Here is an 18,442-nt window from a genome sequence, read left to right as displayed (position 1 = left end):
TTTAATGCTTCCAAGCAATGAAAGGCCTTTACCTTTTATATCTGCTCTTGGTTCCTGGCTTGAATTGGTCTGTCTTAACCAAATATTACCCAGAACTCAAGACTGGATTTTATCAGTCAACTAGAAAGAAGGCATACGAATGACTCGGCTGTGAGTCACGGATTGGCTCCATTCTAAAATGACCCTGAGGCCTGGGGGGGTCCGGAGTTAACTCGTGTGCAGGACCTGAACTGACCATGTTAACCAGCTAACCTCTTCTGAGTCAAGGCTAGGACAGCTGCTTTACTTTTTTTCTTTGTTTTTGTGGTACACGGGCCTCTCACTGTTGTGGCCCCTCCCGTTGTGGAGCACAGGCTCCGGACGCGCAGGCTCAGCGGCCATGGCCCACGGGCCCAGCCGCATGTGGGATCTTCCCGGACCAGGGCACGAACACGTGTCCCCTGCATCGGCAGGTGGACTCTCAACCACTGCGCCACCAGGGAAGTCCCCGCTTTACTTTTTAATTTTTTCTTTTGGCCGCGTGGCATGTGGGATCTTAGTTCCCTGACCAGGGATTGAACCCGCGCCCCCTGCATTGGAAGGGCAGAGTCTTAACCACTGGACCACGAGGGAAGTCCCTAAGACAGGCACTTTATTCTGGGATTTTAACAAAGCAGCTGGCAGGACTAAGGCAGGAAAAACATCAGCTAGTACATTCAGCATTCTCATCCACTTTCTTCGTAGGTTATTCCCAGTTTGCTAGGCCAATACAACTGAAAAATCATCTCACTAAATAGCAGTAGTTAGCAAAATGATGATATTAGTATGAACAACTGAAAAATGATAAATATCTTTAGGCATAAGCTATTCAGAAATATGCCTAAATAAATGCTATTTGGGCAATTATATTCTTGTGCCAGCAGATAACAAATGATAATCACTTCTTCCATGGCTGTAAATTCGTATTGATTCAGTTCAAACTTAGAACTCCAAAATGAATTATATCTGGTCATTGCTAAACTGCTTTGCTCACTGAAAGAAAAAAAAAATCCACACATCACCTATTACACTGCATTTAATTAAGACAAGCATTAACTTTATGTGCCATTATTTGCTTCTGTGAAATCTCTATGGTGTAAATATTGAACGGCGGTATCCCTTGAATGCTAATCAATCCTTTCTGAATTTCAAATGATTACGTAAATTTTAGGAAATGCTTATTTGCCAGCATTACCCTCTGCTACATATATATCAGCCAGGCATTAATATGGAGATCCGTGTGGTTATTTGACAAGTGTCTGGTGAGTGTTTTTCTAAATTAGAGTATCCTATACGGAAAGGGAAAAACTGAGATTGAATGCTAATTGTAAGAAGAACCCAGGGAGCTCTCTCTCGCTTATCTGTTTCATGAGGAACAATTTAGCCAATGCACTTGGGTAAAGATGTGAGGGGAATGTATCCATCACTAGACTTTGCAGGCCAGTTGGTGACAGCATGTGTGTATGTGTGTGCGTGCACGTGTGAGGGTTTGCACGGTGAAGTATATTGAAAGGCTACAGTAAAGCAAATATTGGGACCAGCCTCAGGAAGGACAATTACCACATCATGGGAAGGTTGGTTTTCGCTGTTTTCGTCTTTTATGCAGATACTTTGTAAGCAGCGTTTTATGACATGCGGACAGTTGTGCTTGTTTCAGAATTGAATTAATACAGTATTCAGACATACATGGTGATGCACAAATACAAATGTTTGCTAGTGTTCCAGCCTCAGAAGCTTTTCCAGAGCTTCTGGAGGGAGGCTGTGAGCTGAGGAGGGGAATGGGCCCTCAAACGCGTCCTGGCTCCGCCGTGGGTTTGCTCCACAGCGGTCCATACACTTGGTGCGCTGTTGTCTGATCGACAAAGTGATCAGTTCATTTTGCTTTAGGCACTGCAAACACAGTGTTTAATCACTGCGATCAAATCTGTCTCTTGGATTTGGAAACCTCTTTCATGAACTGGATTTAATGTTGCAAAAAAGCAAAGGGGCATTCGAGTTTCCCTTTGTTCCTGTTTGCTTAGATTTGTGTTTTCTTCCCCCCACTGCCCCCGTCCACCACCCCTCTTCCAACTCCATAGGGGCACACAGTTCTATGGCAAAAAAACCCTCAGACCCAACAAGTTGCTGGACCTCTTCTGGAGAGGTGGGCAAAACCAGTAGCCTCTTCTGTAACCCCTGGCATTCCCTTCTCCAAAAGCGTTGGGCGCTATTTCCAGGCTAGTCTAGAAGTGCCGGGGGACGGAGCACGGGGTCTCTACTGTGTCCATGTGTGCGCCCCCTGCCAGGGATGCCCAGCTAGGGGAGGGCGGCTGGGGGAGGGTGGGGCGCCCGGGCACAGCCAGGGCAGAACAACCAGGCCACCCCACAACTCGCCAATCATCAGGGGAGGCTGCGAAAACTGCTTCCTCCCCCCAGGAGGTGGGGACTTACACTGATGCTGTGCTGACCTCTGGACTGGGATTGGCAAATGGAATGCAGTTTAGCAAAGAGGTTACACCCTCCTCTGCCTTCCTCCTCAGGGCTTCAAACACCTGGGGTGGCCTGGGGGGGGGAAGGGGGGAAGGGAGGAAGCGGGTGTGCAAGGTGAAGTCTTCTCTTATTATAGGAGAGCGCACGCCATCTGTGCTGGTAGCTTCAAGGTGGCCCTTCTCATCCTGCAGCAAAAGAACCGGGTCCTCCCTTAAGGGGGCCAGGATTGAACTGCTATGGTCTCCAGGCCGGTAACACGGGAGACTTTTGTGTACGTACTTAAGGACGGAATGTTTGCTCTCCCTGCAAGTCCTGTGGCCTCTGGTTAATGAGATGTGAGGGCAATAGCTGCTCTCCAATTCTGGGCCCGTTATAAAGCCTTCATGTTTCAACTGAAATCTACAGATATAAATAATCTGGTCCTGACAGTGATGAGAGTTCCCTTATGTGACAGAAGTTCTAAGCTCTGCACAGAGGCCCTGCCTACATGTGGGTCACCTCCCTACTGGCATTTTGCTTTGCCTTCTGCTCTGCGGGGAGCTTTTACAGTGCGTCTTGGCCACGTTCTGACCTTGAAAGCCAGGAGGAGAAATGACATATGTAGGAAAAGAAAACAAAGATAGACCTTTATTTAAAGCTCCAAGCAGAAGAATTACTGGACAAAATTCAAACAAGAAAAAAATACCTATCCTATCAAAAACTAAGCCCTTTGGAAAACCAATGACTGAAAATACATTTCCTTAACCCAAAAGACTATGAACTCACCATCCACATTCTCCAGCTAGAAAACACGGTGCACTTTTATTTACTATTAACAATGCCAACATCATATTGCAAGAGTCAGGGTGGACCCTTTAGCAAAGCGGAAGGTTGTACCTGAAGGTAGAATTGACTAATTCTTCCCCTCCCCACCAAGGAGCTTCATGCCCTGAACCTCCCAGACACCTACGGCTCCTCTTTTTCTATTTTAGGGTTTTTAATGCCAAAGACCACCAAAGGGGAAGCAGACAATGACCGTCAAGTTACTTTGGCTAATTTTCTCCTTTGAACACCAGAGTTCAAATAGATAGAAAGTAGACATACAAGTAACGAAAGCTTATGATCATGCAGCTTTCCTAATGCATAGTGAGTGGTCCAAAGCAAACGACAAACCTAAGAGGCAACAACAAAATCACAAGGAGAGATTCTCCGAGAGGGAGGTACCAAGGCTCTAAGGCAACTGCTTTCAACAAGCCCGCTGAAATCCTGAACCCAGAGTTCATACAAAAATACAAACACACACATGCAAACAACTCACATTTAGAAACCAAGGGAAGTAAAAAGCTTCACAATTATTTAGTATATTCAGTAAAAATTGGAAATTCATGTAAAGCAGTTCCCTGCTTTTACCCAAGAGAGGCTGGTTTTCTTTTTGGTCCATATTCCTCACATGATGGTCCCAATTCCCTACATCATTCTGTCTGTATAGATGGTGCCTTAGGATGTAGGGAGCATTTTAAAAATATTGATTGATGAGCTCATATGTCTCTGAAGGGGACAGTGTGCCGTAGCAGAGAAAACACGGACTGGAATTTGGGGTTGCTAGTTCCAGACCTGGCTCTGAGCCTAAAATGTTGGGGGTAAATCACCTAGCTTTTTTCACTTCAAATGCAAAATGGAAGGGAGATAGTAAATGATTTACCCGCTTGAAGTATTTTATTATTAACACTACAGAAGAGAAGCCTTCCTGCTCCCTCCTTCTGTAGCTCACTTTGATATCTGACCTGCTTAGTGTCACAATTCCAACAGAATCTAAATACTGATCATCAGTCCTTAATTCCATTAATTATTTTATTCCCAAAGGAGAAGATTCTGTTTAGTCTCTACTTTCCTTATAAGAATTCCCTTCACAATGTGAAGACATATCCTTATTTTCTAAAATTAAAAGATGTCAAATTGTCTAATATGTGTTTATTCTAGTCTCCCTTTCTTCGAATTTTGTGCATTTTTTTAAACTAATTTTTCCAGCTACCGTTACATTTTTTTTTTAACCTAGAAGTTGGAAGGAAAAGCTTTCTTTCACTTATGAATGCAATAAATATTTCTTTAAAACCTACTATGTGTCAGAGAGTAGGCCAGGAGCAGAATGCAAATTGGTAATAGAAATAATGTAATTTTGCAACATGGATGGACCTAGAGATTATCCTACTAAGTGAAGTTAAGTCAGACAGAGAAAGACAAATATCATATGATATCACTTATATGTGGAATCTAAAAAAAAATGATACAGATGAACTTACTGAAAAAACAGAAATAGACTCACGGACAGAGAAAACAAACTTATGGTTACCAAAGGGGAAAGGGCTGGGGAGGGATAAATTAGGAGTTTGGGATTAACATATATGCACTACTATATATAAAATAGGTAACCAAGAAGGACCTACTGTATAGCACAGAGAACTCTACTCAGTATCTTGTAATAACCTATAATGGACAAAAATCTAAAAAGAATACATACACACACACACACACACACACATAAAACTGAATCACTTTGCTGTATACCTGAAACACTGTCAACCAACTATACTTCAATTAAAAAAAAAAAAGAAAACAGCTGTTAGAGAGTTCTTTGGAAAAACTAGTCTCCGAAACTAACCTGCACTTGGATAGGACTTTGCAGCTTAACCACTTCCCATTACAGATCACAAGCTACTTTGGTAAAGGCTTTGCTTTGAGTTTAAAACTAAGTAAGTCTAACTGAATCACTCCGCTGTACACCTGAAGCTAACACAACCCTGTAAATCAACTAACTATATTCCAATATAAAATAAACATTAAATAAAGTATCTGCTTAAAAAAAAAACTAAGTCAGTCTACTGATGCATCTATTTTATCAGCAACCTTTCCTAAGTCCCTCCGGTGTACTGAGCAATGTGCTAGAAACCTGGAATTGTAGAGAAACATAAAGGACAATTTCTAACCCTAATCTACTTTTTACGCTGGGGAAATCCTCTCCAAGACAATAAACAATCTCTTTAACTCAGCTGAGTATGAAAAAGTGCTTTCAGAAATATTGGCTGACCAGAGAAGAGAATAACTCACAACCAGTCAAGGGCACTCATCGGGGGAAACAGGATGCAATATGCCTCTACTTTCTCCTGCCACCTGGGATCGAACAAGAGTCCAGCAGCGTCTAGTCATGGAGCCTCAAGGCTGAGAAAATCCCAAGCCAGAGGAATCTCTTAGCTGGCACATTCTGGTCACTTGCTGCTCTGAGCACTTAGGCCACATGCGTATTCCTGATGGGCTTGACCATGTAATGACATCATTCAGGAAGCTGCTGATAAAGACCAGGTGATTGCTTCTCAGCTCTGCATTTGTTTTCAGGAGATACAGTTAATGGGAATTCTACTGGTCTTTGGAATGCATGCGATAATGGTAGTGTTTGGGGATCACACCTCTTCCTCTATGAGATTTATTTCTGCCCTGGTTGGTGACAGCAAATTTCATCAGTCACTTTGATTCCTTTTTAAAAGGTGGGAGTACAAACCAATAAAGAAACAAAAATTTTATTTTGGCCTCTCTTGGGTCATCAATATCAACTGGCCAACTTAGAATTATCTCCACGGATGCAAATTATCTCACAGTTAGGTGAGAAAAAGGGTCTGGGGGAGGGGGGAGTAATAGGATTTTAGGAAAACATTCCAACCAGCAAAGACTGGGCCTCCAGAGTCTGTTAGATCACACACAGAAATATCCTGGGAGATGGGCATTTTTTACTTTTATTCCTTTTTTTCCAACCAGCTTACCCAATTGATGTCTGCTCACGGATACTATTTGAGGAGGAAAATAATCAGGCAGCAGAGTGGAAGAATTTGGGTCAACTGTACTTTTTACTTTAGTCCTGTCATTAGCTTTTCAGGAAATCAGGACCCAGCTTCAGTGAAGGTTGACTTTTGGAAGGAAGGTGGTTGGACCTCAACTAATCAGCTGCCGTTCCTATGGAGTTTCCTATTCTGGTTGAAGCACCCAGGACCCTGAGATGCATCCCAGCTGTTTCCCCTTAACCCCATCACATCCCATGGTCTGCACCCTGTAACGTGTCCACACCCCATCTCACTCCTGTCTCCAAGTGCGTTAAAGCCACTCAGAACACAGTTTCTAGTCCCTTTTCCACATGACTACCAGGAAGGCAAATCAACTTCAGCGACGCACTTCATCCCCCTTTAAAGAATCCTGCCGTCTGCCTAGATTTTTTGCAGGATGAAGACCGTGGTACCCAGTTTTGGTCACAGCTATATCCCAGGGGCTGCTCACAGGAAGTGCTCAGCCTCTCCAGCACATCCGCTGTTTCCTTCAAGCCACACGGGTCTCCCAAGAGTCCCGGAGACCTTGAACTCCTCTTGCCCTCTTGCCTCCGTGCTTTTGCCCCAGGCATCCATGAGGCTGAGGAGACTGTACCTGCATGTGCTCACAGCTACCCTCTCACCATGTCCATCAGGAAACCCTGCTTCACCAAGAGCACACAGTCTCTCCCCACACAGCCCCTGGCCTTGGATCAGTCCACAGAAGCCTCGTTTTCCTCCAGGGTCCCAGAGGCTCAAGGCTGGGCTGGGATCAGACCACTGCAGGTTTCAGACTCAGGGGCACAGGCTCGGCTTTCGAGGGAGGCCCTGGTATGATTTCACTCCCATCACAGGTAAAACAGGCTTTTGGAGGGTGGCCTGGGTACCCAAAGGTTAATTACTCATTGTTTCTATGGGGGAGAAAAGCTTTCCATTCACAAATTGGAAACTACCTGAACTTTACTGCCAGTTACTTTATTCTTGCTTCTTTAAAGATAAACTCTTGGGGCTTCACTGGTGGCGCAGTGGTTGAGAGTCCACCTGCCGATGCAGGGGACGCGGGTTCATGCCCCGGTTCGGGAAGATCCCACATGCCGCGGAGCGGCTGAGCCCGTGAGCCATGGCCGCTGAGCCTGCGCGTCCGGAGCCTGTGCTCCGCAACGGGAGAGGCCACAGCAGTGAGAGGCCCGCGTACCGCAAAAAAATAAAAAAATAAAAAATAAAAATAAAAATAAAAATAAACTCTTGGGCAAACCTGATTTACCTCTGATCGATCGGAAAGCCAAGCTGTCCTTTCCTCCTTAAACAACAAACAGACATAGTTTTAAGGGACATTCAACTAGTTATTCCCTGGTGCCCAGGATCCTGAAACAGTTAACACCCTTACTAAACCAGAGAGTTCTGTGTGGTTGAGGTTCTGGTAAACACACGACCCAACTGTTTGGGAAGATGATCTGTGAGGTCCGCATGCTGAGAGCACTTCAGGAGCTCCCCAACCCCATCCTGACCACCCGTCCCCCAGTGTTTGGCAGAGATATAATAACTTTGAAAAATGATGAAGGAACGATAAAAGGGATGAAAACTAAACATGGCTGATGGTTAATCTCACCATCTTCCAACGTCATGCAGTTCTTCAACTCATTTAAAATACCACTGAAGTGAGATGAATCTCTTTAAATATTTTATCACCAAGATTTCTTACACACACATTACCACATTTTTCATTTAATTACTGATCAAACGTACGAGTTGAAAAGACGAAGATGTTGTCATATACCAGAATAATTTGTGAGATGACAGCAAGCAGGCCTATGCTATCTTCCTCTTAATTTTTGAAACAACTGTTCTTGAGCAAACCACGTAGACTTAGTTAAATAGAACTTTCCCATTTCTTGTGGTTAATACAGAAACCATACAGGACCCAGTGCTGGCATGGTAAACCTTTGAACACTACATCTATGAAATTCTGTTGTCTTTTTAAATTTTCAGTAACACTTCTTTTTGCTCTATTTATCACATTTTCCAAAATATGAAAATGTTCCTTTCCTTTCAAGTGTTGACTACATGTGCAAAATTAACTCTGGTTCTATTACTTCAAACCATCCCGTTATTAGCAACAGTTGTGCAGGGCTGTCAAGAGGCATTTTAAAATGAAAGTACCCAATTTGGGGTGTAGACACATCTGTTCTACTTTGCAGTACGTTTTATTGTTTTATTTCTAAGGATATGAATTCACAACTATCTTATAACTGAAGACTAAAGAAAAAACACATGTTGGTAAATCTGATTTCTGCATGTTTTTTTCATTCAAGGGAAGTTGCCTCCCTCAGCTGTCTGCCAATGAGCAATAAATGGACTTGGCAAAAAGTTTATTTAAGTTGGCTTTATTAAGCCAACAAAATACAGAAATCAAGTATGGGACAGGCAGAAAAATCTGTTCCTTTGAAGTCAATAAAAATCCATCTCCTTAATCCTTTTTTTATTCCAAGCAGTGGTGATTTTTCTCAACTGACTCACTGGGAGCCTTGGTTTAGCTAATCTGTCTTGCTTAGTTATCTTTCTTCTCCAAAGCTTTCCTAAAGAAGCATCCTTTCCCCTTGACAACCGTCATCTTTTATGCTTGCATAGTGGTGCATCTGGTTATAAACATTCTGTAGTTAATCCTGATAGAGATTTAGGAAACAGGTTTTTAATTACCATCCATATTTTACAAGAACAAAAACAGCAGTAGCTTGCAAGCTGAAACAAAAGGTGCAGAGAAACGACTAACAGCAGAAAGGTGGCCAAAATGTGACACCATGCGTCTTTCGTAACCCTCTGTCATGGCTGTCTATCAGCATCACCCACCCATTACATCCATCAGGGAAGAACACTCAGGACTCCAGTCCTAACTCCTTCCCCATATGCCAAACCACCCACTACAGGGCTATGACTCAGCCAGGAACACACACAGGAAAACATAATTGAGCTGGAAGAGTTCACGATTAGAAAAGAAGGTCATTATCTTGGAAGAACAAAAACATGGATGGACCTCAAGACACTTAAAGGTCAGTATCATTTAGTCATTTTTATGAGAAAAGGATTCCTTACCTAAACTAAAGAGCACCAAGAATTTCAGACACACGAACTCTCGTTGGTCAAACTGTAGAGAACGAAGCTTTGCCACCAACTCCTGTGCATGACTCATGAGGTTGTTGAGTGTGGCCCCCGCTTGTGAGGCTATGATGGAATAGTCCACCTGCAACACAGGATCAGTTTAGGGGGTTTTCAGAACCGGAAATTCTATATTTATTTATTATTTATGTTAAAATTTATATATGTATATACACATATATTAAAAACATGTATACATATATATTTCCCTTGAGACTTTTAAGCACTATGGGTAAAATCAGGTTGCAGTATAGATCCATAACAAAGGGGACTTTCCCCATGAAGACAGTTTGATACACATTCTATTATAATAAACTGTATCATAATCATCCTGATCAATCTAATCATTTTGATAAGCTTTGTAGGAAGCAGGTCTTGACTGCCTCAATTGTACACGTAGATACCTTTATCTTTTTTCCTATTGTGAAGTGACATTATCACCTAAGATGAAAATTGTTAGCTCATGAGTAAGTTTAAAGAAAAATATACTGTCCATAAAAAGTGAATCCAGGGTGGCATTCTATATGCACATGAAGTTAATTAATGAGGCAAGTGAAGGCAGAGATATGTTTCTAATTTTATTAAGACTTCATTTTAAAGTAATCATTGCTCAAGATTGCATGCTTATGGATGATGAAAGAATCACATTTAGATTATTCTTTGATTTGCTGCTTCCTCAAAAGCTACAAAGACTAGCTACTTTCCTATGATTGTCAATACATTTCTCTCTAATGCCAGCAGTGATCTTATTTATGAGAAGAATAATTTCTTGATTCAGAAAACAAAAAAGGTTTACTTCCCTCTTCGTTGAAAAAAAAAAAGTGCTGCAATGCATCCATCTCAGATTATTCACGGGGACACCAAAAGTTCAATTTATAATAATAAGTTAAAATGTAGGGGTGGCTATCAAGGGCAGAACTGGCTTTGCGACTGCAATTACAGCATAAGGGGAAAGCCCAGTTGGTACCTGACGCTCCCATCTTTTTTTTTACTGGTGAGCTCTCAGGCAACCAGATACTCTTTTAGGTGCATTTAATATTTGCAGCAGCAGCAAATTTGTCTGGGAGGCAAGCCCTCATCTGCCACTCACCCGGAGCAGACTGTATTAAATTTTTATATTTATTGACATTTCATTACCATAATTGACTGCACTTGCTTCTCTAGGAGAAGGCACAGGGCTGCCTCCTAAGCAGGAGAATGAGTCCCTTGAGGAGAATTTGCAATTAAAAACAAGGCAGGATGGATTTTTTTTTTTAATTGTGTAAATATGATGAGTTGAATTTTCAGCTTTAACTTGAGAATACTGGGTGTACAGAAACCTTTTTTTGAGAGTGAGAAAAATTATGAGTCAGTGGAAAGATGGCCCCCCCAAAGGTGTCAATCGGTTTACAGAGGGTCAACTGTGTGTGAAAAAGCCCCAGTCTGTACGTGTCCTGGGGAGGCCGCCGCATCACCACCGCACTGTCCTACTCGCCTGGTCCAGGTGCCCGCATCTCCCCGTTAAATTCAAACATCAACTGTCCTAAGCGCACCTGTGGTTTCTGTTGCAGATTGTGTGAAAGGAAGGGTCAGCACACAGGCAGCCCGAACCCTGAGCCGGAAGCAGAGGACAAGTGGATGGATGTCAAGGACCACGTGAGGGTCACCTGTCTGGCACACCCCAGGGATGTCCCAACCATCAGTGTACCAGTTCTCTTACAGGAGAACTTTCTACTCCAAGGATGTTCTTCTTACTTAACAGGGGTGGCTGAGCTCTGAGTCCCTTAGAAACTGTACATGGTCTAACTACTCCACATGGTAGTAATATAAATCCTATAGGGGCAACTGGGGTAGAATTGGGAATGGCAGCCAGGGCCAGAGGTAGAGGAAACCTGGGACAAGACAGGAGAGGCTGTGGGCCAGTGAAGCCATTGGTGAAGCAAGAGCCTTGGGTAGTCACAAGAAGGCTCCATCTTTCGTGCCCCCATCTCTCAGGGAGGCACTTCAGCTGGATAATAGTAAGGTGCCACCCACTTCCATTGTTATCTAGAAATGAGAGTAGTTGGGGCAACACTGCAAACTTAAGCTTGGAATCAATTGCTGAAAGCATCGTTGGTGTAGCTTAGAAGGTACATCACACTCTGTTTTTTGTTTTTTGCTGCAGCGTGTGGCATGTGGGATCTCAGTTCCCCGACCAGGGAATCAAACCTGCACCCCCTGCCGTGGAAGCGTGGAGTCCTAACCACTGGACCGTGAGGGAAGTCCATGTACATAACACATTTTAATAAAAATCTCTAGTGGATCCCTAAACCAGGAAGGTGTACTACTAAAATAAGCCAGAAATATGTTGGTATTAATTGATTTTTTATTATTAAGATGGGGTTCATTCAATTTTGCTATGTCTGTGGTTCTAACAGGTAGGAAGTAAGTCCAAATACTAGACCTTCACAGGTGCAAATGTAGTACATTGTAACTGAAAGGACTCTAAATAATTAATTTTTAAAAAAATATATGGGTCAGGCTTTCCTGGTGGCTCAGCGGTTGAGAGTCCACCTGCCGATGCAGGGGACACGGGTTCGTGCCCCGGGCCGGGAAGATCCCACATCCCGCGGAGCGGCTGGGCCCGTGAGCCATGGCCGCTGAGTCTGCGTGTCCAGAGCCTGTGCTCCGCAACGGGAGAGGCCACAACAGTGAGAGGCCCGGGTACCACACACACACACACACACAAATGTATATATATATATATATATGTTAATTAAAATTTGTTATGTGTGTAAATTGAGCAGGTATGAAATAAGTTCAACTATTAGAACTTCATACTTGGAAAATAACACGCTCTAATGGAAAGGGACTGAAATGGTTTCACAGGATTCTGTACTTAGAAGTACTTCAGGAAATCAATTGTCACGCCAACAACTTTATCGCTATACATTTATTTACATGCTAATTTGAAAGCCCAAACATGCTTATGAAATGGGGGCTCTGATAACATTTCTTTCAAGGCTAATTTATCAAATTGCATGGCTCTGAAGGAGGGGCAGTGATTTATTCCTGAAACAGCGCCCAGATCGGCAACTTCCTGACATTTTATTACAAACATAATTATATTTTCATTGTTGAATGCGGAGTTTGCCCTCATTTCAGGAGCAGCTGGCCTTGTCTTTTATGTACTTAGTAAAATTAATTTATCGCTCTCTTACATGGAATCTTTGTGCCATTAAGTTCAACAGAGATATTGAAGAAATACTGTAAGCAGATATCCCCTTTGGATAAATTTCACTCACCATGAAGGTAGCAACAGCTGTAGCTAAATTGCTTTTAGTTCTAACAGCTGAAATTTTTGATGACTTGTATGTTGTAAGATGCCTTTTTAATATGATACACAATAATAGAAGGTAATGAATAAACTGCCAGTAGTCCTTTCCCTTAGGAAAATCTTACAGCGGCTGTTAATTAGCTACAATATGCAAATACTGAAAAGTGGTGCCACATCAAAATCCTCTACTGTTGTTTTATATATACACATACAGCCATATGTTTTGTGTGCGTGTATTTTTCAAATACTGGATAGAAACGAATTCTTGTCATAGTGATAAGATGCTAAATATGTGGAATTGATTTGGCAGTGCTTAACATTACGGATAATCATTATTTCCTTTTGGCTTAACAAGGTTATTTAATGTACACTTATAGAAGCCAGACTAAAAGACAGAATTAAAATAGCTAACTTTAGGGTTAAGTAAGAAATTCCATTGTGTTCGCAAAACGCAAAGTCGCAACAATTGATACTAAAGACCAGAAATGCCATCTACTCCTTGACTGTTCTTGGTTTGGAAATTCAGAGAAAGAAATGCACTTTCTCTACTTTTTACATGGTAATTACCTTTACCCAGGGACAGCACTTAAGGCAAAATGAAACATGAAATAAGGAGGATTTCTAAAGAGCAGGAATGGAAGTGCTCTGAGAAAGAATGGCACAAACCCATTTGATTTCTGGAACTCAGAAGGATGAAATCAAATTAATGTGTGGGCTGAGTCTTGTTCTTCTAATGCAGCTCCCAGTCGGGTTTCGGAGGGAGGGGGTGGGGAGTCAGACCCGTGATGCAACTCTGAAAATGGGTACACTTCTCCCAAAGACCTGAGCCACAGGATGAAAAGGCTCAACAAAAATTCACAAGATCAGGAAGTCAAGCCCACTGAGGCTTGATTCTAGAAAGCCTTTCTCATGAATAGTGCAGAAAGCAGAGATCAGACAGTGATGAGACTGGTCCAATCTGCAAAAACTCTGAAAGAATGCTTTCCTTTAATTTGCTTAGGAACATGTGATTTATTTATAATTCAGCAAATGATGTGGAGACAGCCTTTCATTTTCAAATAGGCACTGCTGGGGTTTCACAGCACATAAACATTTATGGCCAATGTAAAAGATCACAGTGCCTGAGTCCCGAGTCCTGAAGCACCGTTCCACACATGCCTGGAACAGTCCAATGGAGTAAACAGATCTCTGCATTCCTTGCATCCATTTTAATAACACACCAGTTATAAAACGGAGGCTAAGAAATGGGAGGGACAGGCCAAAATCCTGTAAAGTTGGAATTAGGCCCATTAAGCAGACTTTCTCTTCCGCCAGGTGCCCAGAAGCCCACATGTCTCTCTTCCTTCAAACCTTTGCTCAAATCTCACCTTCTCAATAAGGCTCAACCAACCAGTCCTATTAACACGGCAACCCAAGGGTCACTCAGCAACACAACCACGGATGTACGTTGATGCTCCTTTACACAACAGTTCCTTTTTTAAAGAAAAATTCAATAGCACTTTGACCTCTAACATTTATTAGGATTATTGTCAGTTTCTCCTGCAACAGTGTTAAGCTCCATGATGGCTGGACCCTGCAGGATGCTCAATAAATATTTGTTGCCTGAACAAATATCTATTCAGAAAGGAGCAGGACCTCACTGTAATTTCCTCTTTCCACCTTCATTTTCAATAATGACTGGTTCTTACAACTAACACTAACACTCCCTTCCCTTCTTACTTGCTTGCCATTAGGTCAAATATTTAGATGATTGATATATGATATTTGAATCAGTCTCTTCCACCAACATGATTCCAAAATAGTGAGGATTCCACCATTTCTAAGGTTTTTTAAAAAAAAGGCAGACAAACAAGTGTGGTAGATTCATGCAGAAGCTTGAGGAAAAAACCCTAGGTACAAACCATTAATTTTGATTCAGCAATTGTTTTGACCCTTCAAAGCACAACTCTCAATCCCAGAAGCCTGGAAATGGCAGGCTGTTTGTGATCGCACCGGCTTTTACAAGTTTCACTGTAATCATCCAAGCAGGAACAGAGCACACCAAGTCAGCTTTTCTAAATTATTTGCAGCCAATGTCCCTTTCAAAGCACAAAAGTGCTCCTGACCTAGTTAAATTCGTGCCATCTTGAACGTGCTTAATAAAAAGACACTTTTTTTTTTTACGGTGTCTACACTCACCTGTTGCCCAGTAACCAGAAAGATGGATCCTTCTTTTCCATGAACCACTTGTCGGTAAATGTGGTCGAGAATTAAGAGCTCACTCCAGCAGTTCTGAAGCAGCTTCATTTGGTCATCAACCTGTAAAAGAAATAGAAAAAAAATGACACTGTAACTCAGTATTTTTTTTTTCTTGCATGATTTTTTACCTGAGAAACCACTAGAAGCAAGGAAGGACCACCAAAGGTCACCGAAGCACAGATGCTCAGAATTTCCATCCTTCCTCCTGAAAATCATTCTTTTCATTTGGACAAATACTATTTAGGCCACATATAAATACTTAAACTAAATATTTATAATCAATGAGCTGCTAGGAAACGGTACTCTATTAGATGGGTCTGTCATTAGATCTATTAGCATTTGCCTGTGGGAGGTACAGGCGCCTCAGAGTGTCCTCAGTGGACCCCATTAGAATGACCCCAAATAGCCCAGGCTTGTGTAGAGGTTAATCCATTGAGCCCAAGCTGAAATAGGATTTGGATACTGGCAAGCCACCAAACTGTGAGGATTTATATGAGAGGCAATCAGCTGGACACCTCAAATGACTTCTGAATTTAGAGGCACACGGCGTTGTTTGTCATCCGTGTTCACCCAAAGTCCAAATTGTGCTAGACTTTGACTAGAACAATCACCAAGCTTGGTCTTGATGTTCACCTGCACTTGCTTTAGGATGTGGACAATTTTCCCATAAACCCCCTACACTTCCATTTCCACATCTGAAAAATGGGCTGAGTACAGTAACCCCCTCACAGGACGGCAGTGGGGAGTAAACTGAAGAGGACTGCATCACAGTGAGTATTTTATCCACATGGTGTCGCCCCCGCCAGGGGACCGCATTCTTTAATGACAGCAACATAACCTATTTCAGGTGCAGGCCACGTATCCACGGTCAAACGTGGAGGGCATATGGATCCATTTCCATGGCTATTTGTGACAGTTTCTTTTCATTTTGTAATACGTACCAGCCAAAGATCTTGGCGTGCCCAAATACATCACACATTTATACCAACAACACTTGATATTTAGATGTCATGTAACAGTTTTGAAGAGTTTTGCATATTGTTTTAGATTTAATTCAGAGAACCTGCCTGTGGAGTTAGCAGAACCGGCATCATTTTCTTCAATTTACATTATGAGAAAATATGGTCTCAGAGACCTATTAACTGGTACACCTAGAGGATCCTCTTTCTCTCTCTCAAGCTCTAGGATGTCTCCAAATTACATGGAGAGGTGTCAGACTCACAAACATAAGAAACAAACTTATGGTTACTAAAAGGGAGCCAGAGAATTGTGGGGATAAATTAGGAGTATGGGACTAACAAATATACACTAAATAAAATAGATAGGCAACAGGATTTACTGTAATAACACAGGGAACAATCAATATTCAGTATCTTGTAATAACCTATAATGGAAAATAATCTGAAAAAATATATATGTAACTGAATTACTTTGCTGTACACCTGAAACTAACACAATATTGTAAATCAACTATACCCATTTTTTTTTTTTTTTTTTTTTTGCAGTATGCGGGCCTCTCAACTGTTGTGGCCTCTCCCGTTGCGGAGCACAGGCTCAGTGGCCATGGCTCACGGGCCCAGCCGCTCCATGGCATGTGGGATCTTCCCGGACCGGGGCACGAACCCGTGTCCCCTGCATCGGCAGGCGGACTCTTAACCACTGCGCCACCAGGGAAGCCCTACCCATTTTTTTTAAAAAAAGAAAAAGAGGTGTTAGAATTTTCTAAACTGAATTAATTTAACTCACTTATAACAAATTCATCTTTAAGCAGATATTTAATGAGATTCTGGACGGTTGGGTGATACTTAGGAAGTTTCCACTCACATATTACCAGTGATAGGAGCTTAGGGCTGACTATTTCCATGAGTCTAGAAAACAAGACAGTACTGAACTTAGACTAAAGCAAGGATTCAAGGTACAATTGTGCACTTTCCAGCTCTGAGAGCTTGGCCAAGCATTTAGTTCTCTAAGCCTTATCTTCTCACCTAAAAATACAAGAGATAGTTTTTGTCTTGAGGATGGAATGAATAAAGTGTGAAACAATACACTAATGAAGAAACAATGCCAAACACAAGGCTCCCAGTTGGAAGGCCATATTGATCCTGTTGAGAAGGAAAAAGGTAACTGCAGAGATTGAAGCTACAGTCAGGCTCTGTGATCAGGAAAAGGCATCCTCAAACATCTCCGTCAGAAATGATTTGTTCTGACCCACAGAATTTCACTCATTAAGTAAATAGATGTTAAGAGCCATTTATTTGTTGGGTCTAAGTGCTGGGTCTGGGGTATAATGGTGAACAAGGTAGAAGCAGTCCCTACCTTGTGGAAATTACTCTCCTAGGGGAGAACGCTCACCAACAGAGATGAGTGGGTTGGTGACAGAGGGAGCTCCTCCTTCTTCAGAGGAAAATCTCCAGTGTCGTGTGTACACGTCGGGCTGTGGCAGCAGGTGAAGGAGACCCACCTTGCTGCTCTCTGCACACGGCTCACACTAGGAGCTGCAGCCAGATGTCCAAACAACATGGGTGTCCTCACGTCCAGCAGTTTTCAGGGACCGTCCCTCTCAGATGCTTGGGGCAACTTCAAAACCAACTGCACTTGGTTCTACTGGGCTTACTACACTTCATTCCAGCTCATACCCTATCAGCGTCTTATTTCAAACGTATCAGTCCACGGTGGCAATTCAGTTCCCCTGCAAATTTTCTTCTGTGATGTGAAGCTTTAGTTATTTATTTAGCACTCTTTCCAGGGAAGCTGAAAATACTACACTTGGGGATCTTCTCCCCAGAAAGAGTTATCATACCCAAAGGTTGCCAAGAATTGGGGAATAACCTCAAAGCGTGGTTCAAGACATCTGGACGGGATTCCAGCTTAAGAACCTATTTACACGGCAGGAAGATTTATGATTCCCATCTTGAAGGTGGAAAAATGAAAAAGCTAAGAGATGATATTCTTGCTATAGAGAAGAGGAGAAAAGGTGAGTGACTGTTAAAAGCAGCATGTTTCCTGGAGCCATCACATTGAGGGGGCTTTTCCTCCTCATGTGCATGTGGTGGCCCCTATCCTTGGTATATAACATGAGAGGAATACTTATGGCAACAGTTTGCCAGCATCAAATCCTGTTCAAGTTGTAAGATAAGAACCTCACTTTCCCTGGCCTTCTTTTCTTTTAGGATCAGGATACACTTCGAAATAAGGATATATTTGTGTGTCATGCTCAGAAAAAGAGTGGAATGTATCATTTTCAGACCTTATTCTTAACTGTGTGTGTGTGTGTGTGTGTGTGTGTGTGTGTAGATGGATTGGCTTTGAAAATCTGTCTATTTCCTGGATCCTCTGTTGCTTCAGAAGTTGCAGGAATAGATGAAATTGAGCATGTCTATTTCCCATAACTAGCACTTCATTTTTGGTTTTGTATTTTGTGCCGTTCATGTCATCATTTCTT

The 18,442-nt window shown here is 42.3% G+C and overlaps 1 protein-coding gene across 2 annotated transcripts in view; it reads right to left on the bottom strand.

Annotated features, from left to right (window-relative positions):
- The window catches only part of NR5A2 (nuclear receptor subfamily 5 group A member 2), a 120,073-nt gene that overhangs the window by 34,387 nt on the left and 67,244 nt on the right, over positions 1–18,442 (bottom strand). For both annotated transcript variants that reach the window (XM_082615052.1, XM_082615053.1), the window contains exons 5-6: positions 14,941–15,060; positions 9,405–9,552 (exon numbers count right to left, since the gene is read on the bottom strand). In XM_082615052.1, coding sequence (XP_082471178.1) covers positions 9,405–9,552; positions 14,941–15,060 — 268 coding nt within the window. The remainder of the gene's footprint in view (positions 1–9,404; positions 9,553–14,940; positions 15,061–18,442) is intronic.

This window comes from Mesoplodon mirus (assembly GCF_964341445.2).
Source record: "Mesoplodon mirus genome assembly, chromosome: 3".
Classification (NCBI taxonomy): Eukaryota; Metazoa; Chordata; class Mammalia; order Artiodactyla; family Ziphiidae; genus Mesoplodon; species Mesoplodon mirus.
Note: the sequence above shows the minus strand (reverse complement) of the source record. Positions and strands in the feature narration are given on the sequence as shown.